The following is a 23,992-nucleotide window of genomic DNA, read 5'->3' as shown; positions in this document are numbered from 1 at the left end:
TTCCCAAGCGGTAGCAAGCATACGTAAACACCCCGTCCACTTGGTCCACCGGTCAACGCGCTTGCCAGCATCTTGCCAGTGCTTATTGTTTGCTGTTTGTCGCAGTGCTGTAATATTTATGCTCCTTTGTTGCAAGCATGTGGCCACAGAGTACTTTTTACTAGAGTACTATTTTATGCATGTGGCGCTGCCACTAAACATACTATGTTGGCCAGTCGTCCATGGGCCGAAGGTTAGCAGAAGGTTGGCACGCATTGCATCAACTCTGTTTTTTTGTGTGTTTGCCATCTTTTGTTTCTGGTCGGTGTTTGCCATTGCCTTTGCCATTACTCCATTACCCGTTTAGAATTAAATTACGACTGCCTTAGACCAACCATAAAATATAGAATCTCTATGTGCTGGCAACGTTGGATTAGGGATGCACCTGATCCGATCGAAATAGTGAAACGATAGTTTGATGTTTTAGACTGTGATTTTAGATCGATACAAACAAACATACGGTATTGGAACAAATGGATCATTATTATTAGTATTACAATTCAGCAATACAACGGATATGATCAGATATTTGGAGGATTGATAATATAATCCTAGTAGGCACTACTATCCGTAATCCGTATCGTATAGTTGCGATCCTGATCGATCCAAAGTATCAATACTAGTTAAATACGAATAGACAAGTATCGTCAATCGTGCATGTGCATCCCTACGCCAGTGATTACATACTCTTTGCCCTACGCTGGATTTGTAATGATTTTGATTTGCGTGGTTAGTAATTTTCTTGTATGTTATGTGCAGATGTGTTAAAACTTAATGTGATTTGTGGTTCACTGAGACTTGCATTACTGTTCGGTCCATGTTAGATTAACAATGGATAAAATACCCAGGACTCATGAAGGTAACCCATTTTGATTCTAAAAGATTTACATTTACGGCCATCTTATACCCCTGTGGCGTTTAATTATTTATCATTAATTTGAAAAAGTGATGATATTCTAATCTGGTCATTGATGTGTGTTTTAGTGTTTCAATATGTGCGCTAATGTAATATTTTGTAACTCGAAGTATAAATAATTGGACGTATCAACCTACCTATCAGCCCTACTACCGATGATGGACTGATCATCATGATCAGCCTATCTGATCTTAAGGCTGGAATTTCCAAAAATCTTTCCTTATTGAGTGTCTACATCTTAAAAAGCACCTACTGTCTAAATTTGAAGTTTCTAACCCCAGGTTAAGCTGTGTGTTTATAGGTCAATCAGTCGGTCAGAACAAGTCTTTTTATAAGTATATCTAACTTATCAAAAGGCTTTTTCTGTATGTATGCATACAATTAAATTTATTAAAAATACCTAATAAATTGTGTGATTTGTTATTGTAGCCATAGAGGCACAGATACGAGAAATACAGTCAAAGAAAAGTGAATTGCCTGAAAATGGTTCAGGAAAAGGTGTTTCGCTTGGTGATTCATACTATGATAGTGACATTTATGATAATGCAACACAAAAAGGGAAATCCAGATATGATGGCTATGTGACATCTATTGCTGCCAATGATGAAGTTGAGGATGAAGATGTGGAGAATGTCCCAATATCACAAAAGAGACCTGGTTACACTGCACCAGCATCATTACTTAATGATATAGCACAGGTATGCATAAAATAATGTACCTCGTACATTCAGCCATCCTTTAAGTAAAAATCTGTTAACTAAAAAAACAATTTTGAGTTATCACCAAAAAACAGGAATTTTCGAAAACTATTGTTTCTAAAAAATAATGCTACATAAAAACAATGCAATATAAATACTAAAAATTAACTGAAACTTTGGTTCAAAATAGCATTCTTTTTCAGAAACATGAGTGGTTTCACACCCACCTTTCAACCTCAAATCAAAAAATATTTTTTGCTGTTAACTACTTTTTAGTTAAAGGTTGGCCGACGAAGCTGTATTTTTATTGAGTTGGTCATAGAAAATACTAGTCTTCTTTGATTTGATTAAACATGTAGTGTTGGATTAGGTGTTTTTTTAATAGATGTATTTCTGCTATAAAAATTAAAATAAATTTAACACTAACAGTGGCCTATGCATCTCATGAATTATATTGCTCATATGATTATTTTTTTCAGAGTGACAAAGATTATGACCCATTTGCAGACAAAAGAAGGCCTACAATTGCAGATAGAGAAGATGAATATCGTCAGAAGAGGCGTCGGATGATTATATCTCCTGAACGCTCAGACCCATTTGCAGAAGGTGAGTTTAACTAATGGAAGAGACACATTTTTAACATGCAACTAGGTCTATGAACAAACACTAATATAATGTGGCATCTGGAAAGTGGGCTTGACCTATAGAGGCGATTGCCTACTGTCCACGGACTTGCTACAGACTTTTGCTAGAGTGCTTATCATCAAATGTATAATTGTGAACAGCGTCCACACTAATGGAACATCGCCTTTTTTCCAACAAGTTGTTTAAATTACTTTCACAAATTATAGTAGTTACATTCTAAAAAAAATCAGTAAGTTATTAATTTTCTTGCAGATCTGCATATTAAAATTGTTGACCTTATTTTCATAGTTGTTTATTACTAGAGGACGCCCGCGACTTCGTCCGCGGTTTTTAATGATCCCGTGAGAACTGTTTCATTTTCCGCGATAAAAAGTTGCATGATCAATTACATGATCGCAAGCTGCCTCGGTACCTTTCATAGAAATCGGTTAAGCGGATGGGTCTTTAGGAATCCCGTGGGAACTCATTGATTTTCTGGCAGAAAAAATAGCCTTGTCTATTCCCGGGATATAAGCTAACTCTGTACTAAACTTCGTCAGAATCGGTTAAACTGTTGGGCCGTGAAAAGGTAGCAGACAGAGACACTTTCGCATTTATATTATTAAGTATGGATTGTTATTAATTCATTTGAGCTCTAACTTATTCACAAATATTGCAGGTGGGAAAACTCCAGATGTTGGCTCTAGGACCTATACAGAAATTATGAAAGAGCAATACCTCAGAGCTGAAGAGACTGAAGTAAGTATTGTGACCAGATTTATATGTTTTTATAGGATATCAGTGCTACATTCTTACAGGCTTAGTTTATTTCTAAAGTTAAGTAAGTTGTATAAGGCTAAGTTTTATTATATTTTTTCAGTTGAGAAAAAAACTATTAGAGAGAGCCCGAGAGGGTACTCTAAAACCAGTGGCACAATCAAATGGAGAGAGTTTAAAGCCGGCTTCTGCTAAACGCAAAGGTCGCTGGGATCAAAGTTCAGAAGATACACCTTCAGTGAAGAAACCAGTTCTTTCAGTAACACCAAGCTCCCAGACTACACCGTCATGGGAAAATGAGGTAAATTATTTCTATTCATCCCAAAAATAATTAGATTTAAGCACACATGCTAAATGGTACCAAAGAGTATTTAATGGCAGATTTTAGATACATAATTCGTTTTTTAAGGGTTCTGTACCTCAAAAAGAAAAACGGAACCCTTTGGAACCCTCGTAGCTTTAGTTTTAAGTTACGTAATTAATTATCACCACTATATTGTACAAATTTAACAATTTCGACCATCAAAAGTAGTACGATTGTACATACTTTGAATAAAGACTTTGACTTTAATCACTTTGTTGTCTGTCTGTGAAACGCCAGAGCGTCAGTGCCGACAATAAATTGGCGGTGTGAGAGTGTGTCGTTGCTTTACGTAGTTAGTATTCTGTGCTGAAACAGTGTTTGTGTACACAGCGCGGCGCATGGGAGGAGACGCCGGGTGCGGGCGGGCGCGGCGGGGACACGCCGGGCGCCACGCCGTCGGCGCGCGTGTGGGACGCCACGCCCGCGCATCTCACGCCCGGCCACGCCACGCCGGGCCGCGACACGCCCGCGCAGCACGCCTCGCGCCGCAATCGCTGGGATGAGACGCCCAAAACCGACAGAGGTAAGATCTTATAGACCTGGATGCGTTTAGAATTCTTAGTTTGTCGCTTTAGTTTGAAGTTTAATTATCAGATATGGGATAAATCAATGCATAATAATTTTTGAAGTGATCTAACTTCTTTCTGACACCCGTATTCACAAATGGTACTATGAGGTCTCGTAGTGCACTCAAACCCATAGTGTAGGTTCCACCAATGAGATTACTGTACATCAATTTACAATGATCTGATTGGTGGAACCTGCACTATGCGTTCAAACGCATTGTGAGACCTCATAGTCATAACATATAATGATTATGAATACGGCCGTGAGAGTTTTTGGATTGGGCCAGGCTTGAATGGAACAAGACAAACTTTGAAATTTCTTCATTATCATCATCACAACTGGGTCTTGCTGGGTCTCCTCTCAGAGTGAGAAGGATGTAGGCCACACTCCACTGTGCTGGCCAAGTGATGATCAGCAGACTTCACATACCTTTGAGAACATTATGGAGAACTCTCAGGCATGCAGGATTACGAATAATATCAATTGATCCAAACACACATAACTGTGAAAGGTTAAACAAGCATGCTCAGAATCGAACCCTGGACCTCCCGAATACTCGGCCTGATATTGGGTACTAACCACAAGGCTTCCACCACTTTCTTTACTTGGAATTCCTTAATAATTGATAAACTATACAGTGAAGTATTTTTCACAAAATTGATTGATTTTCCAGGATAAAAAGTAGCCTATTCCATCTCCAGGATGCAATCAATGTCTACAAAATTTCGTCAAAAAAATAAAATAGCCATATGTTATCTTATACCTAGGTTTGTCATTGCCGAAAACCTGGTCCTTTATGCCAGCACCCTAACGTGCTTCTAGACCACGTAACCACAAGTAAAATTCAAGCGTGCTCGTAAATCGCAAGAACTATATGGATTATGATTGAACAGAAACGCCCGGGCACGCGAGTGGATGGGCCGAGACGCCGCGCACTGATCGAGGCGCCGGCGTCGACACTATCCAAGAGACGCCCACGCCCGGCACCAAGCGCCGCTCGCGTTGGGACGAGACGCCCGGTGCCACGCCGGTGCCCGCCACGCCCACGCCGTCGCACGCTACGCCGTCGCACGCCACGCCATCGCACGCCACACCATCGCATGGCACGCCCACGCCACACACGCCCGTCTTTACTCCTGGTGGCGTGAGTATAACAAACATCTATTTAATGAATTTCTAATACTGATACCGTCTGACGACACAGCTTAAACTGGTGGGTCTAGCTAGACTCTAGAAGCATGCCGAGCTCACTTATCTTACTTGATCCGAGATATATACTTACAGCAGGGCGAGCCGCCGAAAGTTCTTGGTCCCAAACCAGATGTAAATTATTTTGACGATTCAAAAGCACTTGTAAAAGTTATTTGAAAGAAATATATCTATTCTATTCCCCACCAAAGCTCTCGGATGTGATGATTGTTTCCGATTTAAGTCACGTATTATCATCATACCGGTAGCTTATTTTCACAAAATGTTCAATGAAGAAAAAGAATTCATATTTGAATGGAACGCTAATGAGAAAATCTTGTTGCAGTCAACACCGGTGGGCGTTAAGGCTATGGCCATGGCCACGCCCACCCCGGGGCACATCGCGGCCATGACGCCGGAACAGCTGCAAGCTTACCGCTGGGAAAAAGAGATAGACGAACGCAACAGACCCTACACTGATGAAGAGCTAGATGCCATGTTCCCAGCCGGGTACAAGGTTTTGCCTCCCCCTGCAGGTGAGTGCATATCCATTTGAGTTATAACAATTTTATTTATATTATTTTTATTTTCAAATTGATATAAGTTATAAAAAGGTAAAGGTGATCACATCAGTAATCAATCACAACTTTAGTTTCAGGACACATGTATAAAACGCCAACGCCTTACTCTCGGAAACTTCAATGATCTAACGGTGTCAAATGCGATACATGTGTTTATAAATTATAAATAAGATCAGAGAATCAATTTTTTAATAATAAAATTTTTCTTTCAGATGAATGATGACAATAAGGTTTTATTGCCCATGCCGTCGGATAGAAAGCCACATTGTACTTAATTACCTCGTTGCTGTTTCGCGCACCTAAAAGATTGCTTGCATGCTTACGGGTGTATCCACACTATATAACATATCATGTTATAAAACATTGTATTTTATGTTTCAGTAGTTTGAACGATATATTATGTTATATAATTATATAACATAGCTATCGGGTTGACATTTTATACCTAAAAAAAGAACAGTTGAATTTATTTGTAATTTTACTGAAACTGAAACATTATAATATCTTATTATTTTAGCTTTTGATATTAATACTGAAAATGATTGCGACCTACTTCAAGACTGAAAAATCAGATCTTTTGAATCAGTGTTTGATGATTTTCATTTTACATTTTCATGTAAAATCTCTCTCTTTAGTTGTTCCTTCAATTATGAAGATCATATAGATTTTCATGCATACAGGTCTTAAACAATACAAAATTAATCAGTCATAGTTTCTGAAAAGTTGCATGACATTTTTATATAACATTTATTGAGATGGGAGCACACTTATGTCACAAAGCGACTTATGTATTAGAGCAACGAAAACAATGTGGATGTGTTATGCAACAAAAGTTTTATAACATGTTATGTAATGTGGACACATCCTGATATCGCCTGCTTCAAGCCCTAGAGGCGTATCTGCAGTACCTACCCTTTTCATTACGTACAAAAAAACTAAATTCTTTGGATAATATGATTTTAATCATATGTACATCAAAAACTATTTCATTTTTTGAAATTGAATAGCATTAAAAGAAAAATTCGCATTTGTTTACACGCCCCTGTGGTTTGAAGTCCGCGATGTGTTACATAAATTGTTAGCGTTTGTACCCGACGCGCCTGAATGTACTAACGGTAGATGTTGTCGCCCAGGTTATGTTCCGATTCGGACGCCGGCGCGTAAGCTGACCGCCACGCCCACGCCTTTGGCGGGTACCCCAATCGGCTTTTTCATGCAGACGGAGGAAGTGGGCGGCAGCGCGGCGGCGGCGGCGCGCCTGCTGGAGCCGCAGCCCAAGGGCGCGCAGCAGCTGCCCTTCATGAAGCCCGAGGACGCGCAGTACTTCGACAAACTGCTCGTCGACGTGGACGAGGACGCGCTCTCGCCGGATGAGCTCAAGGAGCGCAAGATCATGAAGCTCTTGCTGAAGATCAAAGTGAGTGTGGACACACTTGGCGACACCAGCATTTCCTGAACGACTGCCGGTCATTGAACTAAATTAGCAGCCATAGAAGGCCATATATTTCTCATGAAACATGATGTGGAAGTCTATGATATATGGCTCTCAAGGAAAATATACTTAATTTGCTATAATCAGCTAAATGATCATAATAATGAAGCTATTTCTGAGCAAGTGGAAACAAAATAGTTAATATTTAGTTTCCGATTAAAACTAAAAAGTTTTTTCTATTGATGAAATTTTAAATAATCGTGTTGCTATATCAAGAGGAATTTAGATAAAAGACCTAAAAAGGGCATAGTAAAACATTGAAGCTATTGTGTTTATAATTTTCAAATAAAAAGCATCCAAAATTTTGCATATGCGCCGTTAAACTTGTTACGTGATTTCAGAATGGAACTCCACCAATGTGCAAAGCAGCACTCAGGCAGATCACAGACAAGGCTCGCGACTTCGGCGCGGGGCCGCTTTTCAACCAAATCCTGCCTCTATTGATGAGCCCTACGCTTGAGGACCAGGAGCGACATTTGCTTGTTAAAGTGATTGACAGAATTCTGTACAAATTAGACGATTTGGTTCGTCCCTACGTGCATAAGGTAAGAAACATGAAAACTTCGTTACTTAAAAAAGGCTAGTTTATAGAATACTAGATAATACCCACGACTTCATCCCTACGATTTTTTTTAAAGAATCCTGTGGGAACTCTTACACAATACATACAAAACACTCTTACACAATACAAAATACACATAACTATGTCTATCCTACAATGCAAACTTTTCCTGTACTTCGTCAAAATTGGTCAAACGGATGGGCCTTGGTTGGCCCCAACAACCTAGAAGACAAACACACTAGCATTTTAATGTTAGTATAGAAGTATGGACCAGCTGATGTCCACAAGTTGTCTGCGTTAGAATCCTGTGGTAACTTGATTTTTCGGGATAAAAAGTTTCCTATGCCCACTCCCAGGATGCAGGCACCTCTATGTCAAAGATCAATTTTGCAATTTGAAAAGGTGACAAGGAATTTGTGACAGACACTTTCGCATATTAAAAAAATTGTGTTATACAACATGGCATTGCAAGTCATGCCAGGCATTACGCTAGTAATTTCCAATAATAATATGTCTTTGTTCACAGATTTTGGTAGTGATAGAACCTTTACTTATTGATGAAGACTACTACGCTCGCGTGGAAGGTCGTGAGATCATATCGAATCTGGCCAAAGCTGCCGGCCTCGCCACTATGATCTCCACCATGAGGCCGGATATTGATAATATTGATGAATACGTTCGTAACACTACTGCCAGGGCTTTCGCTGTCGTTGCATCCGCCTTAGGTAATATCATCATCATCATCATCATCTCAACTCATCATTGATCAACCAACATCATACTGAGAACGAGTCTCATCTCAGAATGAAAAGGGATTAGGGCATAGCCTGCCATGCTGGACGAGTGGGGATTCGCACACTTTACACACCTTCGAGAACATGGAGAACTCTCGTGCATGAAGTTTCCTCACGTTGTTTTTCTTTACAACTAAAAAAGTGATATTTATTCGTTTAAAACATACTCTGAAAAGATGTGCTTGCGGGAATCAAATCACCAACGCCTGGTACAGGAGGCCGGTGTCTTAACCACTAGGCCCTCACTGGTTTTTTAGGAATACTCCAAAATTGATCATTCATTAAAGCGAGCCTTGTGGCGAGTCGAAATAATTAGGATATCTAAATAAAAATTTCGAAATGGATATTGAGAAGTTTTTTAAAATAGCTATCTCAATTTAGATGTGTTAGATGGTATGTTTTTCAAAAAATATGTCCAATTTAATTATGTAAATGTTTTAGGCATCCCGTCTCTGCTGCCATTCTTGAAAGCTGTGTGCAGATCGAAGAAGTCGTGGCAAGCTCGGCACACTGGTATTAAAATTGTGCAACAGATTGCTATTCTGATGGGGTGTGCTATATTACCACATCTGAAGTCACTTGTGGAGATTATTGAACATGGTATGTTTTTTTTATCCTAATATGTAAAAGGAAAAGGTGACTGATCTATTAATGCACAGCTCGAACTAATGGATGGGTTGGGCTGAAATTTGCAGATAGCTATTATGATGTATACAACCGCTAAGAAAGGATTTTTAAAATTCAACCCTTAAGGGCGTAAAATAGGATTTGAAATTTGAGTAATCCACGCGGATGAAGTCGCGAGCATAAGCTACCTCAATAATTATAATGGTACAAGTAAGTGCACATACACTAAGCTATATATCTGCACATTATTATGTTCACGCATAGTCACACATAAAACGCATTGGCGGTTCCTCTGGTGTTAATTTATATTTTGAAAATATGTAATAATAATAATTATTCACAAAATGTAACATTTTTTTTTACAGGGTTAGTGGATGAGCAGCAGAAAGTGCGTACAATTACCGCCTTAGCAAGCGCAGCCCTCGCCGAAGCGGCCACGCCCTACGGTATCGAGTCCTTCGACTCTGTGCTCAAACCCCTGTGGAAGGGTATCAGGACCCATCGTGGTAAAGGTCTAGCCGCCTTCCTCAAAGCCATCGGTTACCTCATCCCTCTGATGGACGCCGAGTATGCGAACTATTACACGCGTGAGGTGATGCTTATCCTGATTCGTGAGTTCCAGTCGCCCGATGAGGAAATGAAAAAGATTGTGCTGAAAGTATGTACTAAAATCAATTCAAAATGCTTTGTATAGTTAAAAATTCAACTATGGTTGGGCAACTAAATAATTAATCTGGTGTTTTTCAGGTCGTCAAGCAATGTTGTGGTACCGATGGTGTGGAGCCTCAGTACATAATGGATGAGATTCTTCCACACTTTTTCAAACATTTTTGGAACCATCGTATGGCCCTTGACCGTCGCAATTATCGACAACTTGTCGACACTACAGTCGAAATAGCCAACAAGGTTTGTATTTGTAAAAATATAAGATTTACGACTTAACCATTTTGATGACCTCTCTGCAAGCACTGATTCCCGGATGGGCTGATTTGGAAATCTATAATTTCTAAATTGGCTTCAGATTGGTCTTTTGGGTAGCATTAATCTAGTTACCTCCCTAGTTATAAGTGTACCGCAAAGCGGTTACGTTATAATGCAATGTAAAAAATTATATATAAGATTTACAACTTAACCATTTTGATGACCTCTCTGCAAGCACTGATTCCCGGATGGGCTGATTTGGAAATCTATAATTTCTAAATTGGCTTCAGATTGGTCTTTTGGGTAGCATCAATCTAGTTACCTCCCTAGTTACAAATGTACCGCAAAGCGGTTACGTTATAATGCAATGTAAAAAATTATACAGGTTATGGGTTAGTTAAACTGCCATTCTCCTTTCATAGTAACAGCAGTTTCATATAAGAATTTTATCAGAATATAAACTCGTGTGCATCTCGTATGAGCATATGTGCAGAAAAACTAATTATAGTTTTTCTGCACCCTAACCGCATCAGACTTCATCGTTACTTACTGTTAAATGTCAAGATAGCGCAGTCTAGTCGTGAACTGTGGTCTAGTGCTTTTTCTGGCGTATCTTTTCGTCGAATACATTTTTTTTTAAATTCATTTTTAACTCAATTTATTACATCTAGGTTGGTGCATCAGAAATAATAAACAGAATTGTAGACGACCTTAAAGACGACAATGAACAGTATAGAAAAATGGTCATGGAATCCATTGAGAAGATTCTCGCCAACCTGGGCGCAGCGGACATTGACTCCAAGCTTGAAGAAGCTTTGATTGACGGCATCCTCTATGCATTTCAAGAACAGACTACTGAGGTGAGAGTTGAAACCTTGTCATTCTATGTGCTTGAATATATAACTTAATACAGTTGTTGGAATTTGCATTTCCGCTTAGAGAGCTGGATCCAGATGTCCAAACGGTTTCGACGTACGTAAGCTTAAAATCAAGACTGATTCATCTTACTTGGTCGTTAGAATGTTTCAGCGCTCGAATTCTGAATGTAGTCTTATATTAAGGCTACGGATTACAGATATTTGCTAGGATTAATGTCCGGATTTCTGGCCGAAGCTGAAACCAAAGTCTATACAACCATTGGTTGAAGTTGAAAGTTTAATATTTCTTTGAGATTTGGCTGGCCAACGCAACGCGCTATGACCCCCGCCCCCTGGTAACACCCATCATTCGTAACAGATCGTTTAATTTCGGCGCTTGCTAGAAATCTTCCACTTCGGCCAGATCTTTGGCCCGTTTTGGGCGAAGCCGAAAGTGTTTTTTTTGGCTGAAGCTAGCCAAAGCCTAAGGGGTGGTCGGACACTAATCAGGAATAATTGATGGATCAACAGTGATTTTAAAAGTTTCTTGATTTTTAAATAAACACAAAATTATCAAAACAAAGTACAAATTGTGGTATTGATAATATATTATTTTTCGTTCTTCCCACAGGATGTTGTAATGCTAAACGGGTTCGGCACAATAGTGAATCAGTTGGGTAAGCGAGTGAAGCCGTACCTACCTCAGATCTGCGGTATCATTCTATGGCGCATGAACAACAAATCTGCCAAGGTCCGTCAACAGGCTGCCGATCTCATTTCTCGCATTGCTGTTGTCATGAAAACTTGTCAGGAGGTAAGATGCACTACTCACAATCCAACAATTTTTTTTTATGAGACTATCATGGATCCATAAATATATAAAAGGAAAAGCTGACTAACTAACTGACTAATCTATCCAAGCACATTGCACAGCTCAAACTTCTGGACAAATCAGGCTGAAATTTGATATGCGGATAGCTATCCTTTTGAGAGCTTTCTACCAAAAGCCATAAACTAGAACAAAATACTTAGAAAAAACAGGGTAGGTACTTTTAAAATCAAAAAGATCTATCAGGTTGTAGTTCTGGCACACTAGAAAGGTTTCTTGAAGATAATTTCTGATAATATGCAGCCAGCCTTAAACACAAATTTTTATCAACAGGAAAAACTCATGGGTCATCTTGGAGTGGTACTGTATGAATACCTGGGTGAAGAGTACCCCGAGGTGCTGGGCTCTATCCTAGGCGCTCTGAAGGCTATCGTCAACGTCATCGGTATGACGAAGATGACGCCGCCCATCAAAGACCTCCTGCCCAGATTAACACCTATTTTGAAAAACAGGTATTTTATCACACTAATATTATAAAGGCGAAAGTTTGTATGTGTGTGTGTGTGTGTGTGTGTGTATGTTTGTTACTCCTTCACGCAAAAACTACTGGACGGATTTGGCTGAAATTAGCACATAGGCTACTTTTTATCCCGGAAAATCAAAGAGTTCCCACGGGATTTCGAAAAATCTAAATCCACGCGGGCGAAGTCGCGGGCATCGGCTAGTACAAATATACTTTGTCATTGAAATCTTTTGTATCGGACTTATCACATATTCTATCTCTGCATCATTGCCTCATTGATGAGGGTTGGAACCCCTTTCCATTCATATTATCATCATCATCATCATCATCATATTTATGTACATTCATTTTCATTATTAATTTATTCTTATGACCTTTTGCAGACATGAAAAAGTGCAAGAGAATTGCATCGATCTAGTCGGACGTATTGCAGACAGAGGGCCCGAGTTTGTCTCGGCGAGGGAATGGATGAGGATATGCTTTGAGCTGCTGGAGTTGCTGAAAGCGCACAAGAAAGCCATCAGAAGAGCAACGGTCAACACGTTCGGTTATATTGCCAAGGCGATCGGCCCGCACGACGTGCTGGCTACCTTGCTCAACAATCTAAAAGTACAAGAGCGACAAAACAGGTATAAATTGATGTTTCCTAGGCCGCCAGCCTTTCTCCAAAAAAAAAAAAATTGTGTTGGGACGAAAAGACTGATATGAATCAGTACTGTTACTATCAGCATGGCACTCATTAGTCTAGTTGTTGGTAATTAAATTCAAAATCATGGGTCACGGGTTTGACTCCTACTCTAGGTAAACCTTTGTGTGATGTGTGGTGGAAACAGTTATTTGTAGTGAGTATGGATGTATTTTCTTTGTACTTATACGTATTATACATACATAGTCGTGCATACTATATAAAAATTGTGTGACCCCAGTTTAACATAGAGAAGTATAGGAACTGGTTCGTTGACTCATTCATGATAACACAACTGAACCTTGTCACATCACTATTAATTTAAATATGGTATCATTACCTTACTTCAGCGTTATTTGACCGTTATCGTTTGTTGCAGGGTATGCACCACCGTCGCCATTGCTATAGTAGCAGAAACCTGTTCCCCGTTTACAGTGTTGCCAGCTCTTATGAATGAATACAGAGTGCCAGAGTTGAACGTGCAAAATGGAGTTCTCAAGTCCTTGTCATTCTTGTTTGAGTATATTGGAGAAATGGGCAAAGACTACATTTATGCGGTCTGCCCCTTGCTTGAAGATGCTCTTATGGACAGGTAAAACTATCCTTGTTATTTTTTTAGAGATTGATATACCAAACTACTAGATGATGCCTGCAACTATTACCTCACATTTTACTTTTCCTTTATTTGTGCTATAAGACCCCTGCCAAATTTCAGGATTCTAGGTCAACGGGAAGTACCCTATAGGTTTTCTTGACAGACAGACAGGCAACAAAGTGTTCCTATAAGGGTTCCTTTTGGGGAATGGACCCCGAACCATCCGGTTTACAATAAAAAATTACAATATAATGAAATTGAATAGGGATCTCGTCCACCGACAAACTGCGTGCGCAGCCATCAAGCACATGGCGCTAGGCGTGTACGGTTTCGGCTGCGAGGACGCGCTCGTGCACCTGCTCAACCACGTGTGGCCCAACATCTTCGAGACGTCGCCGCATCTCGTGCAGGCCTTCATGGACGCCGTCGAAGGCATGCGCGTCGCGCTCGGACCCGTCAAGATACTGCAGTACGCCTTGCAGGTACGATCCACGGAATACATGGCGTCTTCCTGATACAGAATGGTCACATCGCGAAGCCATTTCATAAATAGCGAATTTTGGTATGACGCAACTCACGCACTCGATGACTCCTAACTTCTGTCTCTATCTCTTTCTCTTTGTTTCTCTCTAAAGTTGATATCAATCCAGTCAATTTTGAATCGAGATAGAATTGATGAGATTGCAGTCAAAGACTTAACTTATTGAAAAATCACCTATCTAAAAAATGAAAGTATTATTTATACACTACATTTTACATAAAAATTTGACCATCTTTTTATATTGTTAATTCTTCATTTAATTTCAAAGTAGGCAGCCTTTAGTTTTGTAACTTTGTTATTTTCTTTCCAGGGCTTGTTCCACCCAGCGAGGAAAGTGCGCGACGTTTATTGGAAAATATATAACACGTTGTACATCGGAGGACAAGATGCGTTGGTCGCCGGCTACCCCAGGATACACAATGACCCAAACAATCACTTTGTTAGATATGAATTAGATTATTTGTTGTAACGCGTAATTTAATACAAACAGTACGTGTGAAACTAGAAAATTGTTTGATTCAATATAAATTAATATAGTGCATATTATATAATACAGCAAACAGATAATTGCTCTTCTCCCTCATTTATTTATTACTAGATTGCACGCAAAACTGTTTTAACTCAAAAAATACTTTTCAGAAAGTAAGACAAAAAAATAACTTTTTTATAATTTACAGATGTGTGCGTGTTATAAAAAAATGATTGAAGAAATTACTGTGCTTTAAATATTGCTAGGTAGTAGGTACTACAGTTTTTACGTATAAATAAGACGTTACAACAAAAGGCAAGGTTTTTGAATTGAAACAGTTTAAATCTAGGGGTGCGAAATATAAATAGTCTAAGCACTTGCACAGCACGCATTATTGTGCGTATGTGAGCTGAGTAACGCGATGCACGTAATTTTCACATCGATGCGCACAATTGTAGGGAAATCCGCGCAAATATAGTAATTGCATTTGCGTCAGGTAAAAATAACTCAAGACATTGCGCAATTTATCGTGTCATAATTTCTATTATAGTGGAGAGTGGAGAGACTTTGCATGGCACAGTATTCAGTTTGATATCAATCATGGATATCAAGCAGTTTATTATTTTACTTGTCTTCAATTTAAAAAATATGTACATATTTTAAGTAAGAGCTTCTATTAATTCTAATTTGCTTAAATTGGATAAATAAATACGAAGAACAAATCGAGAGTACAATCATTTATTTTAGAATAATACCAAGCTAATTAAAACCACTTACATCACAAAGAATCGTACGTGATACCTACTAATAAATAATTATAAACTTGTAAAGGAACTTTATTAAAAACATAAATTATATGACTAGATTTTAAATTGAGAGTTCAGCAATTGGCGCCGCCAGCTTTTACATAAAAATATAAGTAAGATTTAACTTAGTTCTATAATGATAATAATTAATAATAAATCTTAAAAACTTTGGATACTTTTGGAAAATTGCTTGTCATACAAGTTTTTTAAGTTTCACTTTTAAAGTTAAAAGGAATGTTGGAATTAAAAATGAGTATCAAAAAATTCGTAAATAATGTGGCTAATTCTGTTGTACATAATCTATATACTAAATTAAATATGTCTAAATCTGTTTCTATCCTTTTCTTTAGGGAGCATTAACATATTAGACCCATCATTTTAGTTTAAGAGATTGTGTATCTATCACAGAATTAGCTACAACCTTAAAAAAATACAATTCACGTCATATAATGTCTAATACTTGTAACATTGTAAGCAATGAAATGAGCTTCAATATCAGAAATATAGTAATTAAGTATTAAATATTTAGGCTTGGACAAACAAAACGAAATGCGCGCCGCAAAAGAGTCCAAAGCGGCTCTTAGTTCTCATTAAAGGAACCATGAAGTGCGAATGAGATCCTCGTTATTGTATTCGATATGCAGTGTAACGTACTTTATAGCTCATTATAACAAACCATACACGCGTACGCGCGCGTTTCCTAGAGTCTGTCTCGTGAAAGCTGATAGTGGGAAAGAGCGGCTTAAAAATTTTGGATCATGATGAACTAGAAATAAACGTATTTGATACTTAATATTTTCAATATTTACTGCAGATTCACATTGCAGAAAATATAAAATTTTAAACCGAACTACCTACACCATAATATTTTTTTAAAATAAAAATATTATGTTTACAGAATAATTTTACTAATTAATGATTTTAGGCTTATTTCGTGGTTTAACGACATGTTATTGTAATGTAGATAAGGGGTACATACCACGATTCATTTGATTTTGACTTGTTGACATTTCGACCCAGTTAAATAAAATGTTTTTTGTAATAACTTTATACATATTACACGATTCTATTCACTTTATTGCAATTAGATAGATTACATATTTAGGCCTGTTGTATTGTTAGGCTATATGTAATGAATATAAATCCTTCACATTTTTTAAGTAAAAATATATTAATAAATAAATCTACTATCAAAACACAGGTGACGTTATAAAAACAACAAGTGACATTTTCCAAACCTGCAAGGTTTCTAAAAATTCACTATCAGCTTTCGTAAGACAAACGTTTATCCCTGCAGCTGCCGTAACGCTTTGTGTCGGGCCAGGCCTTTAGCATCCTCTAGCGGTAACATGAACGATGGGTCCACAGTGAACTTGCTGCCAGGCGATTCCAGTCGCGTTGTACGACGTAACCCCAACCCTTCGGTGGAGCGTGCCGTCGTTCCGAACAGCCCACACTTCCTGATCCATGCAAGACACATGCTTGAATGGTAACTCACAATCTAAAAAAATAACAAGTGTAAATTAAAAATTTATAACACCCCCGACAAGTGAAAGTCACAATAACTAGAAAAGAGCTGATAACTTTCAAACGGCTGAACCGATTTTCTTAGATGATAGCTCAGAACACTCTCGATCAAAAAAAAAACTAAATTAAAATCGGTTCATTAGTTTCGGAGCTACGATGCCACAGACAGATACACACGTTAAACTTATAACACCCCTCTTTTTGGGTCGCGGGTTAAAAAACCTTAAAGTTGATCGCAAAACAAGACAACCCACAAGGAACGCACACAGAAATGCGGATGACTAGCTAGAGATTGTGGCTAATTCTCTTGTACACAATCTAAGGTCCGGTATCCACCTAAGCGGAGCTGAGACATGTGTTCAGTCGTCTAATCAGATTTTATTAATAGATGATGTGAAAAATTTCATCTTTTAAAAATCTGATTGGTCGATTAAACACCACGGCCAAAGCTTCTCACCAGACCAGACCAGAGATTAAGAAATTATAAAAGGTAATCTCGGGTTACGTGACCAAGTGACCCCGGCCTGGTGGTACTTATGTACGTCTTTTTCAAGACGTAAGTCGGTAATTCACTGCGTTTGCAGTGACCCAAGAAAACGGCCACGAATTCGTAACATTAGAAACAAAAATATTTTGCACCTGTTAAATATTTCCACTGTTTGCCCTCCTGCTGGTGTAATGAAACTTCCATTCTCACAGCAACGCCCCCATTCATAAGTACAACCCAAGCGGCATTGTTTGTCAGCGATACTAATTTAATTCCAGTTCCAGCCTTAGGATTAAATGTGAATGTGCTCTTTGGGGATTCTATTAACTTCCAGTTTGATCCTCCTGGGTTTTCGTTGGAAACGCCTTCTCGGTAATAAATTTCTCCTTTACGACCAACGGCCCAAATTACATTATTGCATGTGCTGATTGACACGAGAGTGTGGGGGCTATTTATGTGTTCCCAATGAAGACCCTAAAAACAAGAGTCAATTTTTATATACTTTATCAATGATCTTTTTACCCTCATGGGCCAGTTTATTCGTATACCGATATCATTATGGCAATTTGTTGATACCCATACCACTGGAATGTACACGGTATCGTACCGGAAAGCTGAATTGATTGCCGGTAGGTCTTTGTCATTTAGAAAACTTTTCAGCTAAATCTAAAATTGGCGTGAAAAGTTATAAAGAAGGAAAATATTGGTGTCACACCACAATAAAATTAAAAAAAGTGCACAACAATTTTTATAATCAATTCCATGGTCTACAATTTTTGTCTGACATATTTTATGAAAAAACTGACCGTAGCTGGAAAATGCAAAAAAAAACCATTTTCGTGAACTTTGACCCTGTATATTTTTTATAATTTTTTTGATTAAATAATTTATAATAATCAAAATAATCTGACCTAGATTTAAGGTTCTAGGGTTTCTGAAAAGCGCGAAGCCAGTTCGCGAATGAAAGGACGACTAAATTTTAAAACTTGAGACAGTTAGTATTTTTTGGTGCAACACTAGAATATAGAATTCAACAAAACTGAGGTATTTATTGATGTACAGTTATTTGCTACACAAAAAAAATTACTTAACATAATGTATACTTTAGTTAGTAATACAAAGCTTATTACCGCTGGGGTGGCAGTTGTGACTCCAGTTCTATATATCGCTTCGCCAGCTAAGGTTATAGCCCATACAGAAACAGTTTTTTCATTTCCCTGTAATAAAAAATTAATTTTATATTCTTTTTTCCTAGCTCACCATTTTTGCTTTCAGCTTGCTTCCTTCAGTTTTCCAGAAAAAATTGTACATTGCGCATGACTTGTGTTGATTTTCATTAAGATCGGTTCATCTGTTAAAAATGTCTAAGACAAACAGTAAAGCAGGACTTTTTCATACTAGCTCAAATAGAGCTGATTTCCGAACGCACACCCTGGCTTGCCAAAGTGACTATCCTATATTATACTAGCTGATGCCAGCGACTTCGTCCGCGTGGATTTACATTTTTCAAAATCCCGCGGGAACTCTGATTTTCCGGGATAAAAAGTAGCCTTGTGTTAATCCAGGGTATAATCTATCTCCATTCCAAATTTCAGCCAAATCCGTCCAGCAGTTTTTACGTGATAGAGTAACAAACAACCAACTTTCACATAATTATAATATTAGGATTAGGATTATCAGCTAGATTTCCGAATGCACAACCAGGCTTGCGAAAGTGACAATCCAGCTTGGGAAAATTACTATCCTACATCTCTACTACCAATCTTATAGCACTGTTTCAAACTACACCTACTAACCCATAATGATATATCTAGTAGAGCTGTACTTCCAGCGCGAACCCACGGACCCTCTGTGACTATCTGAGCTTTACGGTACCACCTTCTACGGCGAACACAGTCCGTAAAAACTTTCTTCCCATGATATGGTGCAGGAAAATCAGTTGCATACTGCCACCCCTCATTATCAACACCACCTGGTGTATTGTAGTCAACCATCCATTCTGAAATCTGAAATAAGTTACAATATGGGTATTGGATACTTTTGAACCTTTTAAATTTTTGTTTTTAACCCTCAACCCAAAAAGAGGGATGTTATAAGTTTGACGTGTGTATCTGTCTGTGGCATCGTAGCTCCACTAATGAACCGATTTTAATTTAGTTTCTTTTGTTTGAAAGGTGGCTTGATCGAGAGTGTTCTTAGCTATAATCCAAGAAAATCGGTTCAGCCGTTTGAAAGTTAACAGCTCTTTTCTAGTTACTGTAACCTTCACTTGTCAGGGGTGTTATAAATTTTTAATTTACACTTGTAATTAGTCTGCTTATCTAAAAGTAGGTGCATATTAGTAAAATATAATAGTGTAGTTATTCTACCTTTCAATGCTACATTGGAGAGTTTAAAAAAATCTTTTTTACCCAATGCCAATGACGACTCAGTAGTTTCGTATGTTCCCTAGTTCTTTTGTGTTTGCCTGTAACATCACTCCACATATAGCGATCAGTTGGAAGTCCAGTGGATGTATAACCGGACAAAGGATTCCATCGTTGGTTTTCATATATACAATAAGTTTGTGTGTCTGTCATTGAGTGAATACCATCGCTTCCACCAAGTCCTGTAACATTGATTGACATCATATATTTTGAGTAATTTGATTCTGCAACTAATTTTAGATTTGCATTTACACAAGTTTAAACACTTTTAAACAGGGCATAATATTGTAAATTGAATCTTTTAAAAGAGCAACTGCCTAGTTTTTTGCTGGTTCTCTTTAGTGAGACATTCTGAACTGGAAAAAGGCAGTGATAGATGCATTTGACGATTCAAAAGTACTTACTTAAGTATCTACTTCTAAAAAGTTTATTTGAATAAAAATCTTTCTATTTCGATTCCAGGTTATACTTGAAGCCTTATTCCTTGTTCAGGTCTTAATATAGATAATTTAAAACCTATAAGTAACTACTTATTAGGTATTATAATTTCGAAATCACCTTTAAGTATTCCACCACCCCATCCTCCAGTGTAGACCCATACTCTGTGGTCATGAGATATTCCCCAAACAACTCCATTTGTGCAACTTTCCACTTTCCTTAAATAGCCTCCCATTGTCCGCCAAATCATTTCGTCTGGGCCAATAATAGCACTTGTAGAATAATACTCCATAGTATATAGTTTTAGAGGACCCAATATTAATACAGATGTAATACTTTCAGGGCTTAATCTGTGTTTAAATGAGCAAAAATGAGAGTCATTGATATTAATGATGAATTCCTGACTATCACATATAATTTTAATCGAAAATTCTTGGCCAGGTTTTAATGGTAATGGGTGTCGCTCTTCATAGTCCCACTGCCCAGATTTTTTTGTGTTGCATACTACTGTGGATTCATCAAATCTAACATTGAAGTGTAATGGTATTTCAGTCACCTCTGTTTCAACTTTATGTCTTTGTTTAAGAACCTCTGGGCCTTGCAAATTGATATGAAATCTATTAATTTCATCAAACAGACAACCTGTCACTTTCAAAACACTTCCTGGGAGAAAATTGTTGTGCAGTGTTGTGGTGAAACCTTTTACTATATCTTTACCAAACACTTGGAATTCTTTTACATATCTGCCGTTTTTGTCTACACTGCATTGGGCAGTTGCTGGATCCCAGTTGAGCACATCTCCAGAACTTGTTACAGCCCATATTGAGTTATTGGATGGTTTTCCAGATAAACCATTTATTTGTGATGATATGTCTATCAAAACACTAAACCATTCTTCTTGTTCCATTTCAGAAATAAATTGAACTTTTATAATTCTTTGGCTTTGACTAGGGATGGTTAGTGTTATTCTTGGACATCCCGGTTCAGAAGATGATGTTATACTTGTGAGTTCTCCCAAATTTAATATAAACTTTATGGTCCCATCTGGTTGAAATACTGACAAAGTTCCAGCATTTTCAATAGCATGCCAATACAGTGACAATATACAATCTTCACCAGTGTTGTTTTCACCAATGAGTCTTGCTTCACAACTGCGCGTCCACCCCTTTTCTTCAATCGCCAATCCGAAGTTGCTGAGATCTATATTAAAGGTGTTTCTGTTTTTCAAACAATCTAATATTTGGAATCGCCATTTAGCTGTTATATCAGAGTTATGTGCATTTTTACTATCTGAAAACCAGTGGGGTACTTGAACTGCATCTATAGAACAAGCACCAGCTTCAATAAATGTCCAGGTGGTGTCGCATGTGCCCCAGGCTGTTTGACTGACTTCTTCATCAAAGTACATCCCAGAGTCCACATCAAACACACTACTATCACTGTCTGGCTGTGCTTCCATCCCCACTACTGAGCCTACACTTCTCACTGGGCTCCATGCTCGTGGATTTTTCAGTGTGGTTTCATAGCTCTTGCCAGTTAAATCAATATTTTCTACATTCACATTTTTTTTAGGTCTTAATTCCTTAGATGGCTTTAATGGTAAAGTGTTTTCAATAGGTGCAGAGTGTGACTCTTCCCAGGAGTTGCATAAATTAATGTTAGTTTTAAGTTCTACAGTATTTTCATTCAATAAACTAAGACTGTGATGTTTAGGATTTGATGCAGATGAAATAATACTAGCTGAGCTTGATGTTCGACTCAGCTGCATATTTGCTTGCACCATCCTCCATCTTTTGCCTGTGAGTTCTGCAGGTGTTATTCCACTACGCCAGTACACCCCTTTATTAGATTCTCCAATTGCAAAAACTTGATCATTGATACCAACTGAAATATGTAACATATTACCATTGATTTCTAACCATCCACTTCCCATAGCAGCAGTTTCTGAATGCCCTGCAGCATTCCCTTCAATGTTTTTTCTAAACCACACTCTAGAATCAGAACTGACAGCCCAAACTGCATTAAAGCCGACAGACACAACAGTTAATTTGGTTTCAGCCGGTGACTTAACTTCCAGCCAAGCTTCTCCTGTAGGACAGTCTTTGTTTATGCCTTTTCTGACTATAGCTCTGCCTGACCACAGTAATGCCCATACTAGACCAGTGGGTCCCACAGAAATTTGTTTAATGTCACAGTTTGGGGGAATGCTAACATTAATCCATTTTAAACCCTCTGGAGATGTTGTACTGACACCGACCCTGTACATGACGCGGCCCTGTGCTGTGATGGCCCACACTGATAGAGTGCCCGGAGCAGCATATGGTATTGAATTACCACCAATGCTAACATCTATAAATGGTTCCTGGGTAGGGTCCTTATGAAGAGGGGCTATAGCACACCATGAATTCATTGCACTAAACTTTCTATACCTTATCCATTTTCTTCTTCTAACACATGACTTCCACTGTTTTACTGCTCCAAATTGTGCAGGAAAATCTACTGCATAAGTCCAACCATCATGATCTAATGGCTGACCGTCCAACGCAAGCTCGAGTTGCCAATCGCCTTCCCACTGCCAAGCCATAGAAGGCAGCCTAATACATTCTATGGATCTGTCTTTTGTCCCATCTTGTGAGGAAAAATGGTAACGATCTGTAGGCAAAAGTCTTCCACTGAAGCCTTCCAATGGTAGCCATCTCTCATTTTCATAAGATTCTTCTTTTACTCGAATAGGTATTTCTAATCCATGAACGTGCAAGTAAATTTGGCGGTCTCCGCCCACTGCCCATAAGAAATGTGGAACAGCCGATAATGTTTTAAATTCTAAACCGAGATACATAAACTCTCTCCAACATGATCCACTTGTAGAAAGAGCATACACTTTACCTTCGTTATTAATCGAAAATAAAAGTGAATTGCTACTCATTTTGAAAACTGTGATAAGTGATGGTCAACAAACAGTATTTTTGATCGGGTTTTACTATTTTAAGTATATCCCGTTCTGTGTATATTCCGTGCTAAAAACATTGTATTCTTAATACCTACACTGCATAGATGAATGGTTAGGTAATTCTTTAAAATAATATTTAAAACTGATTTTAATGTGGTTCTTTTTAAATCTTCTAACAAAGTCAATTTCAATTTTCACGTCAATTTTTTTTCAACTGTCAGGACGTACTCTGTGGTCATGACCAAACACAGATCACTACCTATATACAAGGACCATATCACGACTTCGTCTGTGATGGCGTTTGCTGGCGCGCGTGCTGTGCTTGTTTGGAGTGTTTTTTTTGTTAAGAGTGGCTGGTTTTTGTGTTAGTTGGTGTTTTTTGGTGGTGGAACTGACTGGGAAGCGCTCTAAAGGGGCGCCGCGCGTATGTCGGCGGGCGCCGGCGCAGACGGAGTCCATACTTGTATAAATTCAATAACTTGAAAATATCACAAACTTGACATTGGCTAATCAGAGTAAAGCCAGATTTAAAGGAAAAAAAAAAAAAAAAAAAAGGACCATATCACACAGACTCAAATGTCATGGCACAGACGATATAATACACAATCAAAGAGTATGTATCTATAACTACAGTATGATCACCACCTATATTTTCAAACAATGGACGAGGATTATCCACCAGCCTCCAATGCATAGGTACCGCATAGCA

General features: G+C 38.3%; 2 protein-coding genes across 4 annotated transcripts; one reads left to right on the top strand and one right to left on the bottom strand.

Moving 5' to 3' along the window:
• Positions 1–711: 711 nt before the first annotated feature.
• On the top strand, positions 712–15,377 carry LOC123880922 (splicing factor 3B subunit 1). The gene is made up of 21 exons (XM_045929329.1): positions 712–898; positions 1,385–1,653; positions 2,133–2,259; positions 2,957–3,036; positions 3,158–3,355; positions 3,749–3,941; positions 4,879–5,129; positions 5,520–5,709; positions 6,888–7,171; positions 7,588–7,791; positions 8,335–8,533; positions 9,044–9,202; positions 9,595–9,887; positions 9,977–10,135; positions 10,822–11,010; positions 11,639–11,821; positions 12,170–12,348; positions 12,743–12,988; positions 13,424–13,636; positions 13,905–14,121; positions 14,491–15,377. Exons 1-21 carry the CDS (start codon positions 871–873, stop codon positions 14,647–14,649), a joined length of 4,020 nt encoding a protein of 1,339 aa, XP_045785285.1. The 5' UTR covers positions 712–870; the 3' UTR covers positions 14,650–15,377.
• On the bottom strand, positions 1,663–23,517 carry LOC123880924 (tectonin beta-propeller repeat-containing protein). Of its 3 annotated transcripts, none has more exons than XR_006799374.1 (7): positions 20,454–23,517; positions 19,881–20,077; positions 19,266–19,475; positions 18,600–18,686; positions 17,622–17,943; positions 15,451–16,956; positions 1,663–1,673 (listed from the first exon to the last, which is right to left on the bottom strand). XR_006799374.1 is itself a non-coding variant. In XM_045929332.1 (6 exons), exons 1-6 carry the CDS (start codon positions 23,257–23,259, stop codon positions 16,784–16,786), a joined length of 3,795 nt encoding a protein of 1,264 aa, XP_045785288.1. In that variant the 5' UTR covers positions 23,260–23,517; the 3' UTR covers positions 15,372–16,783. The 3 variants fall into 3 exon arrangements, 1 of the variants encoding a protein (XP_045785288.1); XR_006799373.1 differs by lacking the exon at positions 1,663–1,673 and adding an exon at positions 9,951–9,962; XM_045929332.1 differs by lacking the exon at positions 1,663–1,673 and having other exon boundaries at positions 15,372–16,956.
• Positions 23,518–23,992: the final 475 nt, after the last annotated feature.

The sequence above is a fragment of the Maniola jurtina genome, chromosome 3, assembly GCF_905333055.1.
Source record: "Maniola jurtina chromosome 3, ilManJurt1.1, whole genome shotgun sequence".
Classification (NCBI taxonomy): domain Eukaryota; kingdom Metazoa; phylum Arthropoda; class Insecta; order Lepidoptera; family Nymphalidae; genus Maniola; species Maniola jurtina.
Note: the sequence above shows the minus strand (reverse complement) of the source record. Positions and strands in the feature narration are given on the sequence as shown.

What these genes read in the sequence shown, in the direction of transcription:
- LOC123880922 (XM_045929329.1), top strand. Translation starts at nt 871, where the DNA reads ATGGATAAAATACCCAGGACTCATGAAG. An exon ending in AATACCCAGGACTCATGAAG is followed by an intron (nt 899 to 1,384) that starts GTAACCCATTTT and finishes TTGTTATTGTAG; the next exon opens with CCATAGAGGCACAGATACGA. An exon ending in GGTTTTGCCTCCCCCTGCAG is followed by an intron (nt 5,710 to 6,887) that starts GTGAGTGCATAT and finishes GTTGTCGCCCAG; the next exon opens with GTTATGTTCCGATTCGGACG.
- LOC123880924 (XM_045929332.1), bottom strand. Translation starts at nt 23,259, where the DNA reads ATGAGTAGCAATTCACTTTTATTTTCGATTAATAACGAAGGTAAAGTG. An exon ending in TGAGTCGTCATTGGCATTGG is followed by an intron (nt 19,476 to 19,880) that starts GTAAAAAAGATT and finishes AACTTATTTCAG; the next exon opens with ATTTCAGAATGGATGGTTGA. An exon ending in TACTAGATATATCATTATGG is followed by an intron (nt 18,687 to 19,265) that starts GTTAGTAGGTGT and finishes TTTTTATTACAG; the next exon opens with GGAAATGAAAAAACTGTTTC.